The sequence below is a fragment of the Dendropsophus ebraccatus genome, chromosome 14 (assembly GCF_027789765.1).
Source record: "Dendropsophus ebraccatus isolate aDenEbr1 chromosome 14, aDenEbr1.pat, whole genome shotgun sequence".
NCBI classification, from domain to species: Eukaryota; Metazoa; Chordata; class Amphibia; order Anura; family Hylidae; genus Dendropsophus; species Dendropsophus ebraccatus.
The window spans coordinates 4647205-4666447 of NC_091467.1; the positions used below are offsets into that span (position 1 = coordinate 4647205).

The 19243-nt window shown below is 46.7% G+C and overlaps 1 protein-coding gene across 6 annotated transcripts in view; it reads left to right on the top strand.

The window, feature by feature from the left end:
• The window catches only part of RIPOR3 (RIPOR family member 3), a 131550-nt gene that overhangs the window by 64045 nt on the left and 48262 nt on the right, over positions 1 to 19243 (top strand). For all 6 annotated transcript variants that reach the window (XM_069952302.1, XM_069952305.1, XM_069952306.1 and 3 more), the window contains 5 exons: positions 11969 to 12077; positions 13985 to 14131; positions 15462 to 15540; positions 17092 to 17115; positions 19154 to 19207. In XM_069952302.1, the coding sequence (XP_069808403.1) occupies positions 11974 to 12077; positions 13985 to 14131; positions 15462 to 15540; positions 17092 to 17115; positions 19154 to 19207 (408 nt within the window). In that variant the 5' untranslated portion in view covers positions 11969 to 11973. The remainder of the gene's footprint in view (positions 1 to 11968; positions 12078 to 13984; positions 14132 to 15461; positions 15541 to 17091; positions 17116 to 19153; positions 19208 to 19243) is intronic.

The window sequence follows — 19243 nt, forward strand, 5'->3', positions numbered from 1 at the left end:
CTCATGATAATCCACCTAAGATTATCTATGGTGATTCCTTATCATATAGCAGATCCCGTGCAGTTATCCAGAGAGGAGGGATCGGGCTGTATGATATTATCACATATACCGGATCCCGTGCAGTTATCAGTTGAGGAGGGATGTGGCTGTATGATATTATCTATAGTGCTGATTCCTCCTCATCACGTATAGCGGATCCTGTGGTTTCCTTCTCTATGTTAGGTCTTTATCCCGTCATTGATGGTCTTCTCCTGGTTCCCGGGGTCGTTATTGGTCTGCTCCTGGTTACCGGGGTCGTTGATGGTCTGCTCCTTGTTACCAGTGTCATTGATGGTCTGCTGCTGGTTACCAGGGTCATTGATGGTCTGCTCCTGGTTACTGGGGTCATTGATGGTCTGCTCTTGGTTACTGGGGTTGTTGATGGTCTGCTCCTGGTTATCAGGGTCATTGATGGTCTGATCCTGGTTACCAGGGTCATTGATGATCTGCTCCTGGTTACCAGGGTCATTGATGGTCTGCTTCTGGTTACCAGGGTCATTGATGATCTGCTCCTGGTTACCAGGGTCATTGATGGTATGCTTCTGGTTACCAGGGTTGATGGTCTGCTGCTGGTTACCAGGGTCATTGATGGTCTGCTCCTTGTTACCGGGGTCATTGATGATCTGCTCCTGGTTACCGGGGTCATTGATGATCTGATCCTGGTTACTGGGGTCATTGATGGTCTGCTCCTGGTTACGGGGGTCATTGATGGTCTGCTCCTGGTTACTGGGGTTGTTGATGGTCTGCTCCTGGTTACCGGGGTCATTGATGATCTGCTCTTTGTTACCGGGGTTGTTGATGGTCTGCTTCTTGTTAGCGGGGTCATTGATGATCTGCTCCTGGTTACCGGGGTCATTGATGATCTGCTCCTGGTTACCGGGGTCATTGATGGTCTGCTCCTGGTTGCTAGGGTCGTTAATGGTCTGCTCCTAATTACCAGGGTCATTGATGATCAGTTTTGAGCACACCGTTATCTGTCTGTATGGATATTGTTCCTCCATCTTCTAGTTTTGTCCCCTTGAATCCCCATCATTATTTTCTGACCGCCATGTTGTCTGTGGTCTCCTCCATTGCTTTGGTTGTCTCCATCCTCATGCTGTTTACCATCTGTAACAATCTCTTGTCCTATTTCCCCCATTTTATGCCTCTCACCCCCAACCAACACATTCCCCTCATAGCTCAATAACAAAGCAAAACCATCTGTCTCCTGCACCATATCGGATATCATGGCATGGGCTTTGTGCACAGAGAGGCATACATTGCTATGTAAATGTATAGATGAGGCATGGAGAGCGCACCGCTCCATGGGGATCTGACCGCGCTCCTCCTCAGGCTTCTTCTCCAAGAGATGGGTTTTGGTTTTTTGAATTTCATCCTGTTTTTCCTTCTGTTATTGCGCTATTCACATGGAACACAAACCGTGGCTGCACGTCCACAGGTAAAGCATGGATCTGCCCCCGAGGCTGTGGCTGTCCAGGCATGATGGGAATAGTAGTTTTGCAATAGCTGGAGAGCCTGAATGGTCCCTATCCCTGCCTTAGGCTATGTTCACACAACGTACGGACAACGGCCGTTGTTGCATTAATAATAACTTTAAAATTAATGCACAATGGCGAGGAATAATTGACATCTCAATTATTTCAATAGCCGTATCGAATGACGACTGTTGTTCATTACATTGTGGGAACAATGGTCGTTGTTTGCATTGACTTCAATGGAACACATTTGACTATGAAAAGAACGGCCGTTCTTTTTATAAAATGCATGTTGTGTGACCATAGCCTTAGAGGGGACAACCCAGCATTTTAGCAGCCCCTCTGTTGCCCACAGGGGGAGCCGCTCAATCTGGGTGATATCCATGTCACAGTATATTCAGTGGAGTTGCATGCTCTGTACTACTAACCCTTTGTTTGCCGCCACGTTACAGTATGAGGACTCTGAACATATAATAATATGAGTCGCTCGTACGTTTTATTGCGGCGCTGACAGAGTTAATAGAAGTGCGGTTGATGTCACATCTGATTTCCTTGTCTAATCGGACTGGAATCTCATGTGAAGACGCGGTGGCGGAGGTCCTGAAGCCCCCTACTTGTAGATAAACACTTGTGAAACGCGTGGGGTCGGGCCGTGTGGTTACGCAGATGGGACCTGGATCACCACATAGCAGTGTGATCTGCAGCCGCATGGATAATACTGTAATCCTATGGAATATTCCATGTCGCTGCATCCTCCGTTTCTAGTAGGAATGTTACGTGCAGTACTGTCCATAGCGTTAGATGGTGATCAGCCGAACCATCCACAGCTGCTGCCGGGCGGCTTCTATCACATGTCAGGGCCTATTCACTGCAATAAGGACGGATATCATGGTGGACCTATTGGGCCTCATTTACTAACAATGAGTCAATTATAATCCGTTATGCTGCCGGTTGTGGCGGCTGTTGGGTCACCACCTATATCATATGTCGGGGGAGCCCCTCGCAGCTCCCCCCCCCCCCGGCACAGACAGCAAGTGGGGAACAAGGAGCAAGCGAGTGCTGACCGGACAGGTCGGGGCTCGCCCCTCCAGATCGGGCCGTGTAATAGGGCCCGAACACTAATGATTACTGTGGTGCTACGTCCTTATCCGATAAGAGCCTACGTTTGTGGTATACCAGCATATATTGCTGCATATCCACACTGCATCCATTGAATCCAATAGGAGAGAACTTAAAGAGTCACTGTCATATATATATATATATATATATATATATATATATATATATATATATATAAAAACATTTTTTTCTTTCAGAAATCAATAGTCCAGGCGATTATAGGAAAATTTGTATTTGGGTTTATTAGGCAAATATGTAATTATCTGCATGTAAAACAGCCTTTCCCCAGGTCCCCTCCCTCCTCTTTTCCATTCACTGCAAAATATCAGGAAATTATGACTTGTTGCATCAGACACAACCCTGTCTGTTCTATAGAGAGGGGAGGGGGGGGGGAGGGAGTTAGTTGGCAGCAGAGAACAAAGGATTACACAACACTGAGGTGGGTGACAGCGGTATTCAGAGGTCTGAGAGGTCAGTGCGGAGGGCCCTATTCCATGGGACGATTATCGTTCGCATAATCGTTAACGATAAACGATTCAAACGACCGCTATTGCGAAAGACCTGAAATCGTTCACCTATTCACATGGAACGATAATCGTTACTTATGATCGTTCTTGCGGTCGTATTGTCGTCGCTATTGCGTTCGTCACTACTGCGAACGACCGAACGACATCTTATTCAGTGCAAACGATTTGCGAACGAGCAACGATAAAAATAGGTCCAGGTCTTATTAAACGATTAACGATTTCTCGTTCGGTCATTAATTGTTAACTGCTTTTCAAACGAACGATTATCGTTTAGATTCGAACTATTTAACGATAATCGTCCCGTGGAATAGGGCGCTGATTGTCAGAGGAGATAGGGAGTTGTAGAGTTGTCCTGTATTGGTGCCTCATCTCCCTCCACCCCTCCCCTCTCCATAAGCCATGAGGACAGGGGGGAGAGCTTCAAACTGTTTTTTCATGATTAAAAATGCATTTTTCGGCTAATAAACCCAATTACAAAGTTTCTTAAAATCGCCTGGACTATTGATTTCTGGGGAAAAAAAATTTAAACGACAGTGACACTTTAAGGCTGGGTTCACACTACGTATATTTCAGTCAGTATTGTGGTCCTCATATTGCAACAAAAACCAGGAGTGGATTAAAAACACAGAAAGGATCTGTTCACACAATGTTGAAATTGAGTGGATGGCCGTCATTTAATGGCAAATATTTGCTGTTATTTTAAAACAACGGCTGTTATATTGAAATAATGGCCGTTATTTACTGTTGCATGGCGGCCATCCACTCAATTTCACCATTGTGTGAACAGATCCTTTCTGTGTTTTTAATCCACTTCTGGTTTTGGTTGCAATATGAGGACCACAATACTGACTGAAATATACATATACTGACTGAAATTTACTGACTGAAATATACATAGTGTGAACCCAGCCTGAAGCTGTATTACACAGCCCCATAACAGTGAGTGAATCTATTATACAGATCGGTTATCGAGCAGCACAGGCTGAATATGGCTGGATTCACACTACGTAAAAAACACGGCCGTATTTCATAACAAAGGCCGTATTTTGCACAAACAACAGCTGTTATTTTACAAATAACGGCCGTTTGCGTAAGAATGGTTTTTTACGTAGTGTGAACATAGCCTTGTCTGTGGGATTCACTGCCACTGCAGCTCTCACTTCAGGTCCCGTCTCTGTAGTGACAGGCCGCTCAGCCATCACTAGCCAAGAAGGGGCAGCACCTGGGACGGGTCCACAAGTGCCGATGGCGGCGGCAGTGAGTGAGTAACACAGGAACAAAGCAGGAGGACATCAGGGTGCCTGGGCTGGTAAGTATACGTCTTTACTATTTTTTTTTTTATTTATCATTGGCAGCTGAGAATTTTTAAACATGTTGAAAGACAACAATCAGCTGATGATTGCCTCCTCAACTGATCGTTGTCTTAGTTATCGGAGTGATATTTGGGAAATAGGCCCTTAGTCATATACTGCTATTATGTGAGACTCCAGGGGCCGCCTGTGCTTTCCAGTCCAGCGTTCAGAAATGGAGCGAATGTAGTCACTATTGGGTCATATTAGGGTCTACAGGCGTGAGTACGCCACGGAATACGGTTACGCCATTATACCGATGTGATCATCTCGCCCCCTGGGGTACATTCTCACATACTTGATCCGTTGTGGGTTTAATCCATATAGATGGCTGAAATCTGTGGTGGATTAGGGACGTGTGAACGGTGCTGTGCCAGAAGCTTTGGTGTTTTGTGCCAGATCCTTCGGTGCTGTGCCAGAAGCTTTGGTGTTTTGTGCCAGATCCTTCGGTGAGTTTTGGTGCATTCTCTATAGTAAATCTGCCCCATTGTTGGTGTCCCCTGTGGGGTCACGTTCAGCGGCGTCTTCTCCCCCGACAGCTTGGTGAAAGCTTAGGATGAGAAGCTCTTTATGCTGTCCCTGCCCGCAGCTATAAATAGGTCTCAGAATCGTCGCACGTTACACCCTCATAATGGAACCGTATCGGTGAGCCAGCTCCAGAGCGGCCCGGCCTGCCCCGCGGTGGGAATGTCCGCCCCGTCCATAGAGCAGGGAGGCTCTGCTGCTACAGGGGCCTGGACGGCCGGTCAGATCTGATTAGTCTCTAAGGGATTCTGTAATTCACCGCAGACTGGAAATGTGAGAGAGATGGATTCAGCGGTGTGATAGTGTACAGACCGCATTTACATAACACCTAACCCTCTCTCTCCCGGGGAGGGTGCCGCCCGCAGTAAGGTTCTCTGATACATTCTTTACATGGTCTTCCATGAAGATTCCTGCACTGCCCGGAGGTTAACGCCTCGTAATAATCCCCCATCATCATAAACTCTTAATATGCCCCCAGAATAAACAGAATTCCGATCCTGTTTCCATCTGTGCTTTAGCGGAGAAAAACCTTTGGCCCCGGCGCCGAACTTTATAGACAAACAAGGAGAGATAGCGAGGAAGAAGCGTGGGAACCTTAGGAATCCGAAGGAAGTGTTACTTCTGGAAATCTCCGCAAAGAGCAATAAGGGAGGACATTAGTGTATTCCTCTATCACGGCAGAACGTGGACTGAAACGCGCCTGTGCAAACACATCCCCCCCCACACACACACACACACTTTATGGGATAGCGTCCTGTGTACAGCCGCCTGCAGCAGGCATTGGGGGAATAGAGATGTTATACAGACAGGCACCAATAAGGGAAGCTGTCCATGTATATTGCACACCTATCTGTGTAATACCTCATGTATAGTGCACACTTACCTGAGTAATACATCGTGTATGGTGCACACTTACCTGTGTAATACATCATGTATGGTGCACACTTACCTGTGTAATACATCGTGTATGGTGCACACTTACCTGTGTAATACATTGTGTATGGTGCACACTTACCTGTGTAATACATCATGTATGGTGCACATGTCCTGTGTAATACCTCATGTATACTGCACACTTACCTGTGTAATACATTGTGTATGGTGCACACTTACCTGTATAATACATCATGTATGGTGCACACTTTCTTGTGTAATACATTGTCTATGGTGCACACTTTCCTGTGTAATACGTCATGTATGGTGCACACTTACTTGTGTAATACATCATGTATGGTGCACACTTACCTGTGTAATACGTCATGTATGGTGCACACTTACCTGTGTAATACATCATGTATGGTGCACACTTACCTGTGTAATACATCATGTATGGTGCACACTTACCTGTATAATACATTGTGTATAGTGCACACTTACCTGTGTAATACATCATGTATGGTGCACACTTACCTGTTTAATACGTCATGTATGGTGCACACTTACCTGTTTAATACGTCATGTATGGTGCACACTTACCTGTGTAATACATCATGTATGGTGCACACTTACCTGTGTAATACATCATGTATGGTGCACACTTACCTGTTTAATACGTCATGTATGGTGCACACTTACCTGTGTAATACATTGTGTATGGTGCACACTTACCTGTGTAATACATCATGTATGGTGCACAATTACCTGTTTAATACGTCATGTATGGTGCACACTTACCTGTGTAATACATCATGTATGGTGCACACTTACCTGTTTAATACGTCATGTATGGTGCACACTTACCTGTGTAATACATCATGTATGGTGCACACTTACCTGTGTAATACGTCATGTATGGTGCACACTTACCTGTGTAATACATCATGTATGGTGCACACTTACCTGTGTAATACATCATGTATGGTGCACACTTACCTGTTTAATACGTCATGTATGGTTCACACTTACCTGTGTAACACATCATGTATGGTGCACACTTACCTGTGTAATACATCATGTATGGTGCACACTTACCTGTTTAATACGTCATGTATGGTGCACACTTACCTGTGTAATACATCATGTATGGTGCACACTTACCTGTGTAATACGTCATGTATGGTGCACACTTATCTGTGTAATACATCATGTATGGTGCACACTTAGCTGTGTAATACATCATGTATGGTGCACACTTAGCTGTGTAATACATCATGTATGGTGCACACTTAGCTGTGTAATACATCATGTATGGTGCACACTTAGCTGTGTAATACATCATGTATGGTGCACACTTACCTGTTTAATTTGTCATGTATGGTGCACACTTACCTGTGTAATACATCATGTATGGTGCACACTTACCTGTGTAATACATCATGTATGGTGCACACTTACCTGTGTAATACATTGTGTATGGTGCACACTTACCTGTGTAATACATCATGTATAGTGCACATGTCCTGTGTAATACATTGTGTATGGTGCACACTTACCTGTGTAATACGTCATGTATGGTGCACACTTACCTGTGTAATACATTGTGTATGGTGCACACTTACCTGTGTAATACATCATGTATAGTGCACATGTCCTGTGTAATACATTGTGTATGGTGCACACTTACCTGTGTAATACGTCATGTATGGTGCACACTTACCTGTTTAATACGTCATGTATGGTGCACACTTACCTGTGTAATACATCATGTATGGTGCACACTTACCTGTGTAATACGTCATGTATGGTGCACACTTACCTGTGTAATACATCATGTATGGTGCACACTTACCTGTGTAATACATCATGTATGGTGCACACTTACCTGTTTAATACGTCATGTATGGTTCACACTTACCTGTGTAACACATCATGTATGGTGCACACTTACCTGTGTAATACATCATGTATGGTGCACACTTACCTGTTTAATACGTCATGTATGGTGCACACTTACCTGTGTAATACATCATGTATGGTGCACACTTACCTGTGTAATACGTCATGTATGGTGCACACTTATCTGTGTAATACATCATGTATGGTGCACACTTAGCTGTGTAATACATCATGTATGGTGCACACTTAGCTGTGTAATACATCATGTATGGTGCACACTTAGCTGTGTAATACATCATGTATGGTGCACACTTAGCTGTGTAATACATCATGTATAGTGCACACTTACCTGTGTAATACATCATGTATGGTGCACACTTACCTGTGTAATACATCATGTATGGTGCACACTTACCTGTGTAATACATCATGTATGGTGCACACTTACCTGTGTAATACATCATGTATGGTGCACACTTACCTGTGTAATACATCATGTATGGTGCACACTTACCTGTGTAATACATTGTGTATGGTGCACACTTACCTGTGTAATACATCATGTATAGTGCACATGTCCTGTGTAATACATTGTGTATGGTGCACACTTACCTGTGTAATACGTCATGTATGGTGCACACTTACCTGTGTAATACATTGTGTATGGTGCACACTTACCTGTGTAATACATCATGTATAGTGCACATGTCCTGTGTAATACATTGTGTATGGTGCACACTTACCTGTGTAATACGTCATGTATGGTGCACACTTACCTGTGTAATACATCATGTATGGTGCACACTTACCTGTGTAGTTTAGCACATATAGGAGGGGGAGCAGACAGACACCGTGAAGGGAAGCCGTCCATGGAAAGTCAGCGCTTCTGCCAGCTCTTTTGCAACATCCAAGTCTGTGCTTCATGTGAAATGAATGTGGGATTTATCCAGGCTCCATAATAGTGGACAGTTCCAGTTGTCTTCCCGACTGATCTTCATAAATATACCTGGGGGCTGCCAAATCCTGCTGACCTAGTGTTCCTGAAAAGATTAACCCTTCCCGGGATGCCGGCTATCAGTCCCTGCACTGCCTGGTGCTGTCCCTGCCGTCTCCATCATGTGAACAATGGCCAGGTCAGGTGCATCAGCCTCACAATATACATGTGTGTTAGGAACTATAACTCCTATCATGCCCTAATGCTGGAAGCTGCAGTTTCCTGACACCTGGAGGCCAGTGATCCGACGTCTATACAGGACCCCCTGTTACAGTATCTCCCCCCGCTCCACGCTGACCATGTAGTCACACCGGCTTTAATCCTGACTCCGAAACGCACCAGCGTCCCGCTCCACTCTCACATGGAGGTCAGAAGGGATTCTGAGAAGATCTTTGAGTTTCTTGACCTGTGGGATTTCTAGATGTTACTGAATGTTCTCAGAATGGAAATGTTCTGTTCTAAAGAAGAATGTGTCATCACAATCCAAGTGCACCCAGTAAATCACTCCCCAAAGCGAGGAGCGTACTGAGGGCCCGGAGCCCGAGAGGGAGACATCACTGTATCATCGGGAGAGGTTAGGAAGCAGCAAAGCATACTGGGAGTCATTGGAGAGCCACAGACTGGGAATCACTGCTGTATGACTGTCAGGGCATGCTGGGGATTGTAGTTCTGCAATGGCTGGAGAGCCACCGGTTGGGAATCACTGCCGTATGACTGTCAGGGCATGCTGAGCGTTGTAGTTCTGCAACAGCTGGAGAGCCATAGTTTTGGGAATCACTGCCGTATGACTGTCAGGGCATGCTGGGGGTTGTAGTTCTGCAACAGCTGGAGAGCCACAGGTTGGGAATCACTGTCAGGGCATGCTGTGGGTTGTAGTTCTGCAACAGCTGGAGAGCCACAGGTTGAGAATCACTGTCAGGGCATGCTGGGGGTTGTAGTTCTGCAACAGCTGAAGAGCCACAGGTTGGGGATCACTGCCATATGACTGTCAGGGCATGCTGGGGGTTGTAGTTCTGCAACAGCTGGAGAGCCACAGGTTGAGAATCACTGTCAGGGCATGCTGGGGATTGTAGTTCTGCAATGGCTGGAGAGCCACAGGTTGGGAATCACTGCCCTCCGAATAATCTTTTTTCTGTAATAGGAGGACAGTTCAGACCTCTTGAGTTTGGCCCCAACCATGTTGTCCAGTTTACACTTAACTAGAAACAAATGTTTTCCTGGCGGCTTTGCAGCAACCTGTCCGAGGCACCACGGCCATGCACGGAGAGCGGCCAGGAGTCGCCCCACGCTTCACGTCTCCCCTATTAATAATATACAGCACTTGGCAGCAGGAGACGTCTCTGATTCTCTCATCTCTGGTGGATGTCTTTACAAGCTGTAACGTCCTGGCAGCCTGACAGCAGCGACATCATGGCTACCGAGAGGGGACGGACGGCAACATGGACACAAACACATGCGTCTATATGGGATGTTATCACTGCAGCATAAACTTCTCCAACATATACTTACCTGTGTAATACATTGTGTATGGTGCACACTTACCTGTATAATATATTGTGTATGGTGCACACTTACCTGTGTAATACATTGTGTATGGTGCACACTTACCTGTGTAATACATTGTGTATGGTGCACACTTACATGTGTAATACATTGTGTATGGTGCACACTTACCTGTATAATACATTGTGTATGGTGCACACTTACCTGTATAATACATTGTGTATGGTGCACACTTACCTGTGTAATACATCATGTATGGTGCACACTTACCTGTGTAATACATTATGTATGGTGCACACTTACATGTGTAATACATTGTGTATGGTGCACACTTACATGTGTAATACATTGTGTATGGTGCACACTTACCTGTATAATACATTGTGTATGGTGCACACTTACCTGTGTAATACATTGTGTATGGTGCACACTTACCTGTGTAATACATTGTGTATGGTGCACACTTACCTGTGTAATACATCGTGTATGGTGCACACTTACCTGTGTAATACATTGTGTATGGTGCACACTTACCTGTGTAATACATTGTGTATGGTGCACACTTACCTGTGTAATACATTGTGTATGGTGCACACTTACCTGTGTAATACATTGTGTATGGTGCACACTTACCTGTGTAATACATTGTGTATGGTGCACACTTACCTGTGTAATACATTGTGTATGGTGCACACTTACCTGTGTAATACATTGTGTATGGTGCACACTTACCTGTATAATACATTGTGTATGGTGCACACTTACATGTGTAATACATTGTGTATGGTGCACACTTACCTGTGTAATACATTGTGTATGGTGCACACTTACATGTGTAATACATTGTGTATGGTGCACACTTACCTGTATAATACATTGTGTATGGTGCACACTTACCTGTGTAATACATTGTGTATGGTGCACACTTACATGTGTAATACATTGTGTATGGTGCACACTTACCTGTGTAATACATTGTGTATGGTGCACACTTACATGTGTAATACATTGTGTATGGTGCACACTTACCTGTGTAATACATTGTGTATGGTGCACACTTACCTGTATAATACATTGTGTATGGTGCACACTTACCTGTATTATACATTGTGTATGGTGCACACTTACCTGTATAATACATTGTGTATGGTGCACACTTACCTGTGTAATACATTGTGTATGGTGCACACTTACCTGTGTAATACATTGTGTATGGTGCACACTTACCTGTGTAATACATTGTGTATGGTGCACACTTACCTGTGTAATACATTGTGTATGGTGCACACTTACCTGTGTAATACATTGTGTATGGTGCACACTTACCTGTGTAATACATTGTGTATGGTGCACACTTACCTGTGTAATACTGGAGATTTTTAAATAGAAGTAAATTACAAATCCCTGGCACTTTCTGCCACCAGTTGATTTGAAAGAAAAAGATATTCGCTGGAGTGCCCCTTTAAAGTCATCACAGTCAGCCACACATCATGGGGTATATACAGGGTGATGTGGGCATTAATCTGGAAAAAGTCTAACTACGGCCAGGGTTGGGGGGGGGGCTGGCAGAGACCCCCTGGTGGGGTGAGTGGGGGGAGATGGATGGCTCTTATACATGGAGTATTACCAGTCTATAACCTCCTTCTCCCTTTCTGCCTGCAGCCAATATGTCGGTGAAGCTGAAGTTCAGCTCTCCCAGCGATGGTCTCTCCGGGGTCGGTAGGAGCCGATCCTTTGCCGGATTCAGTACATTACAAGTCAGAAAGACCTCGTAAGTAATGAAATGTAGCGGTGTCTCCATAGACGGAGGCTCCTGGAAGGCATTAGGGCTGGCTGGATAGGTTTATGGGGCGAATAGACACTGTCTCACTATAACAGGCCCAGTGTGATGAGGTTTCAGTCTCCATAAAGGCCCAGACACTGAGTGACAGGAGAACAGCTTCTTCAGGGGTTGGGGTTCCTCTCTCTCTCTGAGGATGAGGTGTTTGTAGGATCCCCGACACCTGCGGTGTTATGTCTGCCCCTCGCGCAGGGCTCATTCCCCCACATGTCAGCGCAGCAGATAGTGAGACATGGCGGCAGCGCAGGAAGCCTGTAAAATCCATCCGCGTTGAGGAGACTATGTACGAGCGAGGAGTCATGTAACAGGATGAGCTTCAGGCTGGAGAACAGATGTCACTACAGGTGAGGGAGATAGAAAGCAGATCCCGTCCACCCCGGCTGCCGCTACTGCAGTCACACACAGGTTTTCTATTCCTTGGACCTCACTTTGCTTCACGTATTAAAGAGATTTCCCTGTAATAGATCCTGGTTCAGTCATTTCTTCTTAAAGGGGTCATCCCGGGATTACAGGGGATTATTTATTATTGGGGGTCTGTCCACCACAGTTTAACGGGGAGCAGTCACAGCGAGCCAATAAATCAGCTTGACTATAGTGGTGGAGAGCAGGGGACCCCAAGGTCTGATGGCTGAGACCCCAAACCATCACATACTGGAGATAGGAAATACGCCGTAATCTTGGCAGGACTCCTGGGTTACAGGTCTTGCTTTCCAACGTTGTCTCATTCCAGTCAGAATAAGTGGGGCTACTGGGACTCTGACCCCAAAGGAGAAAATCTGTAGGGGGGACAGGATATGGAGGAGGAGGGAACAGAGGAGTCTGGAGGAGGATAGGGGCAGAGGAGTCTGGAGGAGGGAACAGAGGAGTCTGGAGGAGGATAGGGGCAGAGGAGTCTGGAGGAGGGAACAGAGGAGTCTGGAGGAGGATAGGGGCAGAGGAGTCTGGAGGAGGATAGGGGCAGAGAAGCCAGGGGGCGGGGGAGATAGGAGTCTGGAGGAGGGGATCGAGGAGTCTGGAGGAGGATAGGGGCAGAGGAGTCTGGAGGAGGATAGGGGCAGGGGAGTCTGGAGTAGGAAGGGGACAGAGAAGCCGGGGGGGGGGGGAGGGGGAGAGGAGTCTTGAGGAGGAGATCAAGGACTCTGAAGGAGGATATGGGCAGAGGAGTCTGGAGGAGGATAGGGGCAGAGGAGTCTGGAGGAGGATAGGGGCAGAGGAGTCTGGAGGAGGATAGGGGCAGAGGAGTCTGGAGGAGAATAGGGCCAGAGGAGTCGAGGAGAATAGGGGCAGAGGAGTCTGGAGGAGGAAGGGGACAGAAGAGTCTGGAGGAGGATAGGGGCAGAGGAGTCTGGAAGAGGATAGGGGCAGAGGAGTCGAAGAGGATAGGGGCAGAGGAGTCTGGAAGAGGATAGGGGCAGAGGAGTCTGGAAGAGGATAGGGGCAGAGGAGTCGAAGAGGATAGGGGCAGAGGAGTCTGGAAGAGGATAGGGGCAGAGGAGTCTGGAAGAGGATAGGGGCAGAGGAGTCTGGAAGAGGATAGGGGCAGAGGAGTCTGGAAGAGGATAGGGGCAGAGGAGTCTCTAGGAGGAAGGGGACAGAGGAGTCTGGAGGAGGATAGGGGCAGAGGAGTCTGGAAGAGGATAGGGGCAGAGGAGTCTGGAGGAGGATAGGGGCAGAGGAGTCTGGAGGAGGAGAAGAAAAGAGGAGACTGGCAGCGGCTTACACCCCCTCCATATTCTGCTTGGATATGTTTGGAGCGATAGGTGAGATAGTCTGCAGCCAGTCAGGTTAGTTCAGGTTGAGGTGCAGCAGCTTCTCATTCTGATCTTTGTGTTTTTCAGGCAATCCCTTCGGAAAAACTCAGTGAAGTCAAAGATGTCCGTCCGCTCTGAGAAGCTGTATCCATCTCTGAGGAAAGGATCCGTCAGGCTGGACCCTCATCCTCACCAAGTCAAGAAGATATTTGAGGCTTTACGGAAAGGACTAAAGTACGTAAGTGATGTGGGGGTCCGCTGCCTTCTCTGACTCATCTGGAAGCCCCCTGAGGAATAGCTCATTGTACTCATACATACATACATACATACATACATACAGGAAGGCTCAGATCCTGAGATCAGCGGCTCCCAGGATGGTCCCCATTGGTAGTGTAGTCCGTTCTGCAATTACCATCATATAAATGATTTGTTTGCATTTTATAGGAATACAAAGCATCAGTCTCCTATAGCCTAATGTAATACTGTTCTGGGTGTAGTATGTGCTCTGAACCAATGCTTCTCATTGAGACTCCTTCACACCTAAGTAATCTATCCGGATTTCTTACAGATTTCCTGATCTGTAGAGTTCTGTGTGGCATGGACACCCGTCAGCATGTGCCTTGAAGGGTGTCCATGCCGGAAAGTTGGCCCAGAAATTATAGGACATTACCAATAATTGTATGGATTTTTGTCAGGATGCCTCATAGAACCCTTATGATGGAATCCAGATTTCTGGACAGCTCCAGATGTGTATCCGGAAACTGTCCAGAAATTTAGATGCATTGCTTGGCAGCACAGGCCAGCACCTCAACAAGCGCCATCAGGTGCTGACACTGGCCCTTTACCCGTATGCGCTGCTAACCAGGATTGCCTATAGTTAAATGCGTCGCTGTGTTTGACAGGGCCGGGAGCCATTGGCACCCAGCCCTGTCAATCACTTTTCTGGCCAAAGGCAGCCACAAGAGGCGATCACAAAGCCCAAAGACAGATGGAAAATTAGGGCAGCGCTGCAGCAGGTGGATATGTTTTTTTTTGTTTCCTTTTCCGTTTTTACGGTCAGGAAACACTGATGGTTTCCTGGAGCCTTCTAACCGCTTCCTGATCAGTGTTTCCTCACTATAAAACTGGCCATGGAGGTGCAGGAGGCCTAATACACAGTGCTGGATGTAATATAAGGGACTTCGGAAGCTTCCAGAATAGTGATTGCAGCTCTGGAGTATAACACAAGATCAGTATATTATATGGGCAGTGGGTGCTGGGTGCAATTTGGTGAATGTGCTCAGTAACCTATAAGGCCTGGGGGGTTAGTTGCCCCCATATTATTGCATCTCCACATGTTGACCTACTGGGTCCAGTCTGCGAGGTCACACAGGAAATGATCAGCCTCTTATTGCAGATTGTTCCAGGGCTGGGAGGCTCCGGTTGTTCTCCACGTGGAGGACGTTTCTTAGAGATCACAATCTGAGAACATGTTCATTAAGCTCAGCTGTTTCCTTAGAGAAGGCCGGGACCTGTCTTGTGGTTTGCATATAAATAATTGGAATACCCTTGGCTAATTTTGCAGCGAGTACCTTGAGGAACATCAAACGCAGCTGGATTTCCTGGCCGGCCAACAGAAAGACATAAAAAGGAACTCCAGACTGGTGAGGCTCTCAGTAACATGTCTTTACACTGTTAATACCTACTATCTTCTGCTGATATATATATATATATATATATATATATATATATATATATATATATATATATATATATAATGACCTGGGAGGCGTGTATGCTGGGAATATAGGAAGACCCTCTGATTTCTGACACATTTTATGTCCGGGATCTTGACATGGATGAAGCCCATTTGGGGGGTTGGGGGTCACTCTGCTTCAGGCCTTCCTGACATGTTTTCTGTTCAAAATACACATGAACCAGAGGTCGTATTTTCACTAAAAATAATAGCAGTGTATTGCACATGTTTTTTCACGTGTATTTTGGCACATTATGTGAAGGGCCCCCTGTGGTATTCAAATAAAAGTAACCACCCAGTGTCCAATAGCATACAGAGCCTTGTGTATACTTCTGTAGAATGCCAGCGGCGGAGGGAAGGGAAATAGTGATAGATTCTCTAAAGGGGTATTCTGGGAAAAAACTTACAATAACATAATAAATAGGCTCAGGGAGGCAGTTAACATCAAAAACAATACTTACCTTCCCCATAGAACGACCCTGATGCACAGCACTTCAGGCTGAGTGGCCAAACGCCAACCCCGTTCAGCAGCCACAGACCGCTGGTTGGCTTAAGGGGCAGCTGCATGTGACAGCTCAGAACTAGGGAAGCGCTGCACAGAAGAAAGGGAGATATGTGACAGTAGGGAGAAGGGGAAGGGATGTTTTTGTGTTTGTTTTTTTATTTTCTTTTTTTGTTATCACCTCCCTGAGTGCATACAGTGTATTGTCCCCAGAAAACAGCTTACACTGACACACAGAATACCACCATGCAGTGCTTCATAGTGCCCTGATAGCATACTGAAGAAATTAACTGTGCCACTGTCCCCTACTGTACTGTGCAGCCATACCCGGAAGTCATCTGGCTTTTTCTGGTCAGGTCTGGCTTCTGTGTATGTGGGCGGGGCTTATCACTGCTCTGGCCTCTTCTGGTCAGGTCTGGCTGCTGTATAAGTGGGCGGAGTTTATCACTGCTCTGCCCTCTTCTAGTCAGGTCTGACTGCTCTGCTTCTCATTACACAGAAGTGCTGCGGGGCAGGATAGGTAGCACAGACCTCCCCATCTCCTGCCAGCAATCGGCTCCTCAGTATATGAATAGGCGAGCAGCCCCCAGGCTCACTGCAGTTCTCTCCAACTGGCTGTCATTATCACAGCTGATTTGGAAGAACTGGAGAATGGTGACAGGGGGTGGTGAGGTGGCTGGGGGGCTCACCTTGTGTACAGGCCCGGTCACAGTACCCCCCTTAATAAACCCTATTGGAACACCCCTGGAGCAGCATATCAGGATGGAGACACGTTTGCTGGATGATAGTATTTGCACCAATCTTCTATTTGATGAGTCCCTTATAAGGTGAGAGAGGAATTGTTTCCATTCAGTAACAGCAAGCAGAGGGGCTGGGAATAGTGAGTTATACAGATAGTCTATTACAATCTGTCAGGTAGGTGAGATGCAGCCACTGACCGTCTGTCTTCTATTACAGGGCTATGTCTATGACCTGGACAAGGTGAGTCCTTCCACGTCGTCTCCCGTCATGAGGAATCACATGTGGTTACTGTGTCCTAATCACTGTCTCTTTTCTCCACCTTATTTTATTGCTTCTGGCTCCTGTACGTAAGACATGATGGGTCAGTGATCAGTTCTCCTATCTGTATGATGAATGACCTAGGCGTCCATTATAGTCAGATATTATAGGGGTGTACAGAGATTGGGGGGGGGGGGGGCTCTGCTGTCTGTATGATGAATGACCTGGGTGTCCATTATAGTCAGATATAGGGGTGTACAGAGATTGGGGGGGGGGCTCTGCTGTCTGTATGATGAATGACCTGGGCATCCATTATAGTCAGATATAGGGGTGTACAGAGATGGGGGGGGGGCTCTGCTGTCTGTATGATGAATGACCTGGGCGTCCATTATAGTCAGATATAGGGGTGTACAGAGATGGGGGGGGGGGGCTCTGCTGTCTGTATGATGAATGACCTGGGCATCCATTATAGTCAGATATAGGGGTGTACAGAGATGGGGGGGGCTCTGCTGTCTGTATGATGAATGACCTGGGCATCCATTATAGTCAGATATAGGGGTGTACAGAGATGGGGGGGGGGCTCTGCTGTCTGTATGATGAATGACCTGGGCGTCCATTATAGTCAGATATAGGGGTGTACAGAGATTGGGGGGGGCCTCTGCTGTCTGTATGATGAATGACCTGGGCATCCATTATAGTCAGATATAGGGGTGTACAGAGATTGGGGGGGGGTCTCTGCTGTCTGTATGATGAATTACCTGGGCATCCATTATAGTCAGATATAGGGGTGTACAGAGATTGGGGGGGGGTCTCTGCTGTCTGTATGATGAATTACCTGGGCATCCATTATAGTCAGATATAGGGGTGTACAGAGATGGGGGGGGGGCTCTGCTGTCTGTATGATGAATGACCTGGGCGTCCATTATAGTCAGATATAGGGGCGTCCTGCAGATGGGGGGTGTCTGCTGTCTGTATGATGAATGACCTGGGCATCCAGTATAGTCAGATATAGGGTTGTACAGAGATGGGGGGGTTCTGCTGTCTGTATGATGAATGACCTGGGCGTCCATTATAGTCAGATATAGGGGTGTACAGAGATTGGGGGGGGGTCTCTGCTGTCTGTATGATGAATGACCTGGGCGTCCATTATAGTCAGATATAGGGGTGTCCTGCAGATGGGGGGTGTCTGCTGTCTGTATGATGAATGACCTGGGCGTCCATTATAGTCAGATATAGGGGTGTACAGAGATGGGGGGGGGGGCTCTGCTGTCTGTATGATGAATGACCTGGGCGTCCATTATAGTCAGATATAGGGGTGTACAGAGATGGGGGGGGGCGCTGCTGTCTGTATGATGAATGACCTGGGCGTCCATTATAGTCAGATATAGGGGTGTACAGAGATTGGGGGGGGGTCTCTGCTGTCTGTATGATGAATGACCTGGGCGTCCATTATAGTCAGATATAGGGGTGTACAGAGATGGGGGGGGCCTCTGCTGTCTGTATGATGAATGACCTGGGCATCCATTATAGTCAGATATAGGGGCGTCCTGCAGATGGGGGGGGCTCTGCTGTCTGTATGATGAATGACCTGGGCGTCCATTATAGTCCGATAAGGGGGGGGGGGGCGTCCTGCAGATGGGGGTGTCTGCTGTCTGTATGATGAATGACCTGGGCGTCCATTATAGTCAGATATAGGGGTGTACAGAGATGGGGGGCTCTGCTGTCTGTATGATGAATGACCTAGGCGTCCATTATAGTCAGATATAGGGGTGTACAGAGATGGGGGGCTCTGCTGTCTGTATGATGAATGACCTAGGCGTCCATTATAGTCAGATATAGGGGTGTCCTGCAGATAGGGGGCTCTGCTGTCTAAAACCTCCTGCCTAATATCGTGTTAGGACCCGGGACCCCTACCCCATAGCACCCTGCTGCACCCCTCACCCCTTCTCTATGTCCGTCTGATAATCTGAAGCCTGAATACAGATACTGTATAATACTCCTGCTTTCTTTGCTTGTTAAGGAAATCCGCTTAATTGAGAGACACATCAGGAAGCTGGAGTTCCACATCAGTAAGGTAAGTGGTCCTATGCAGCCATTGCTATTATTACAC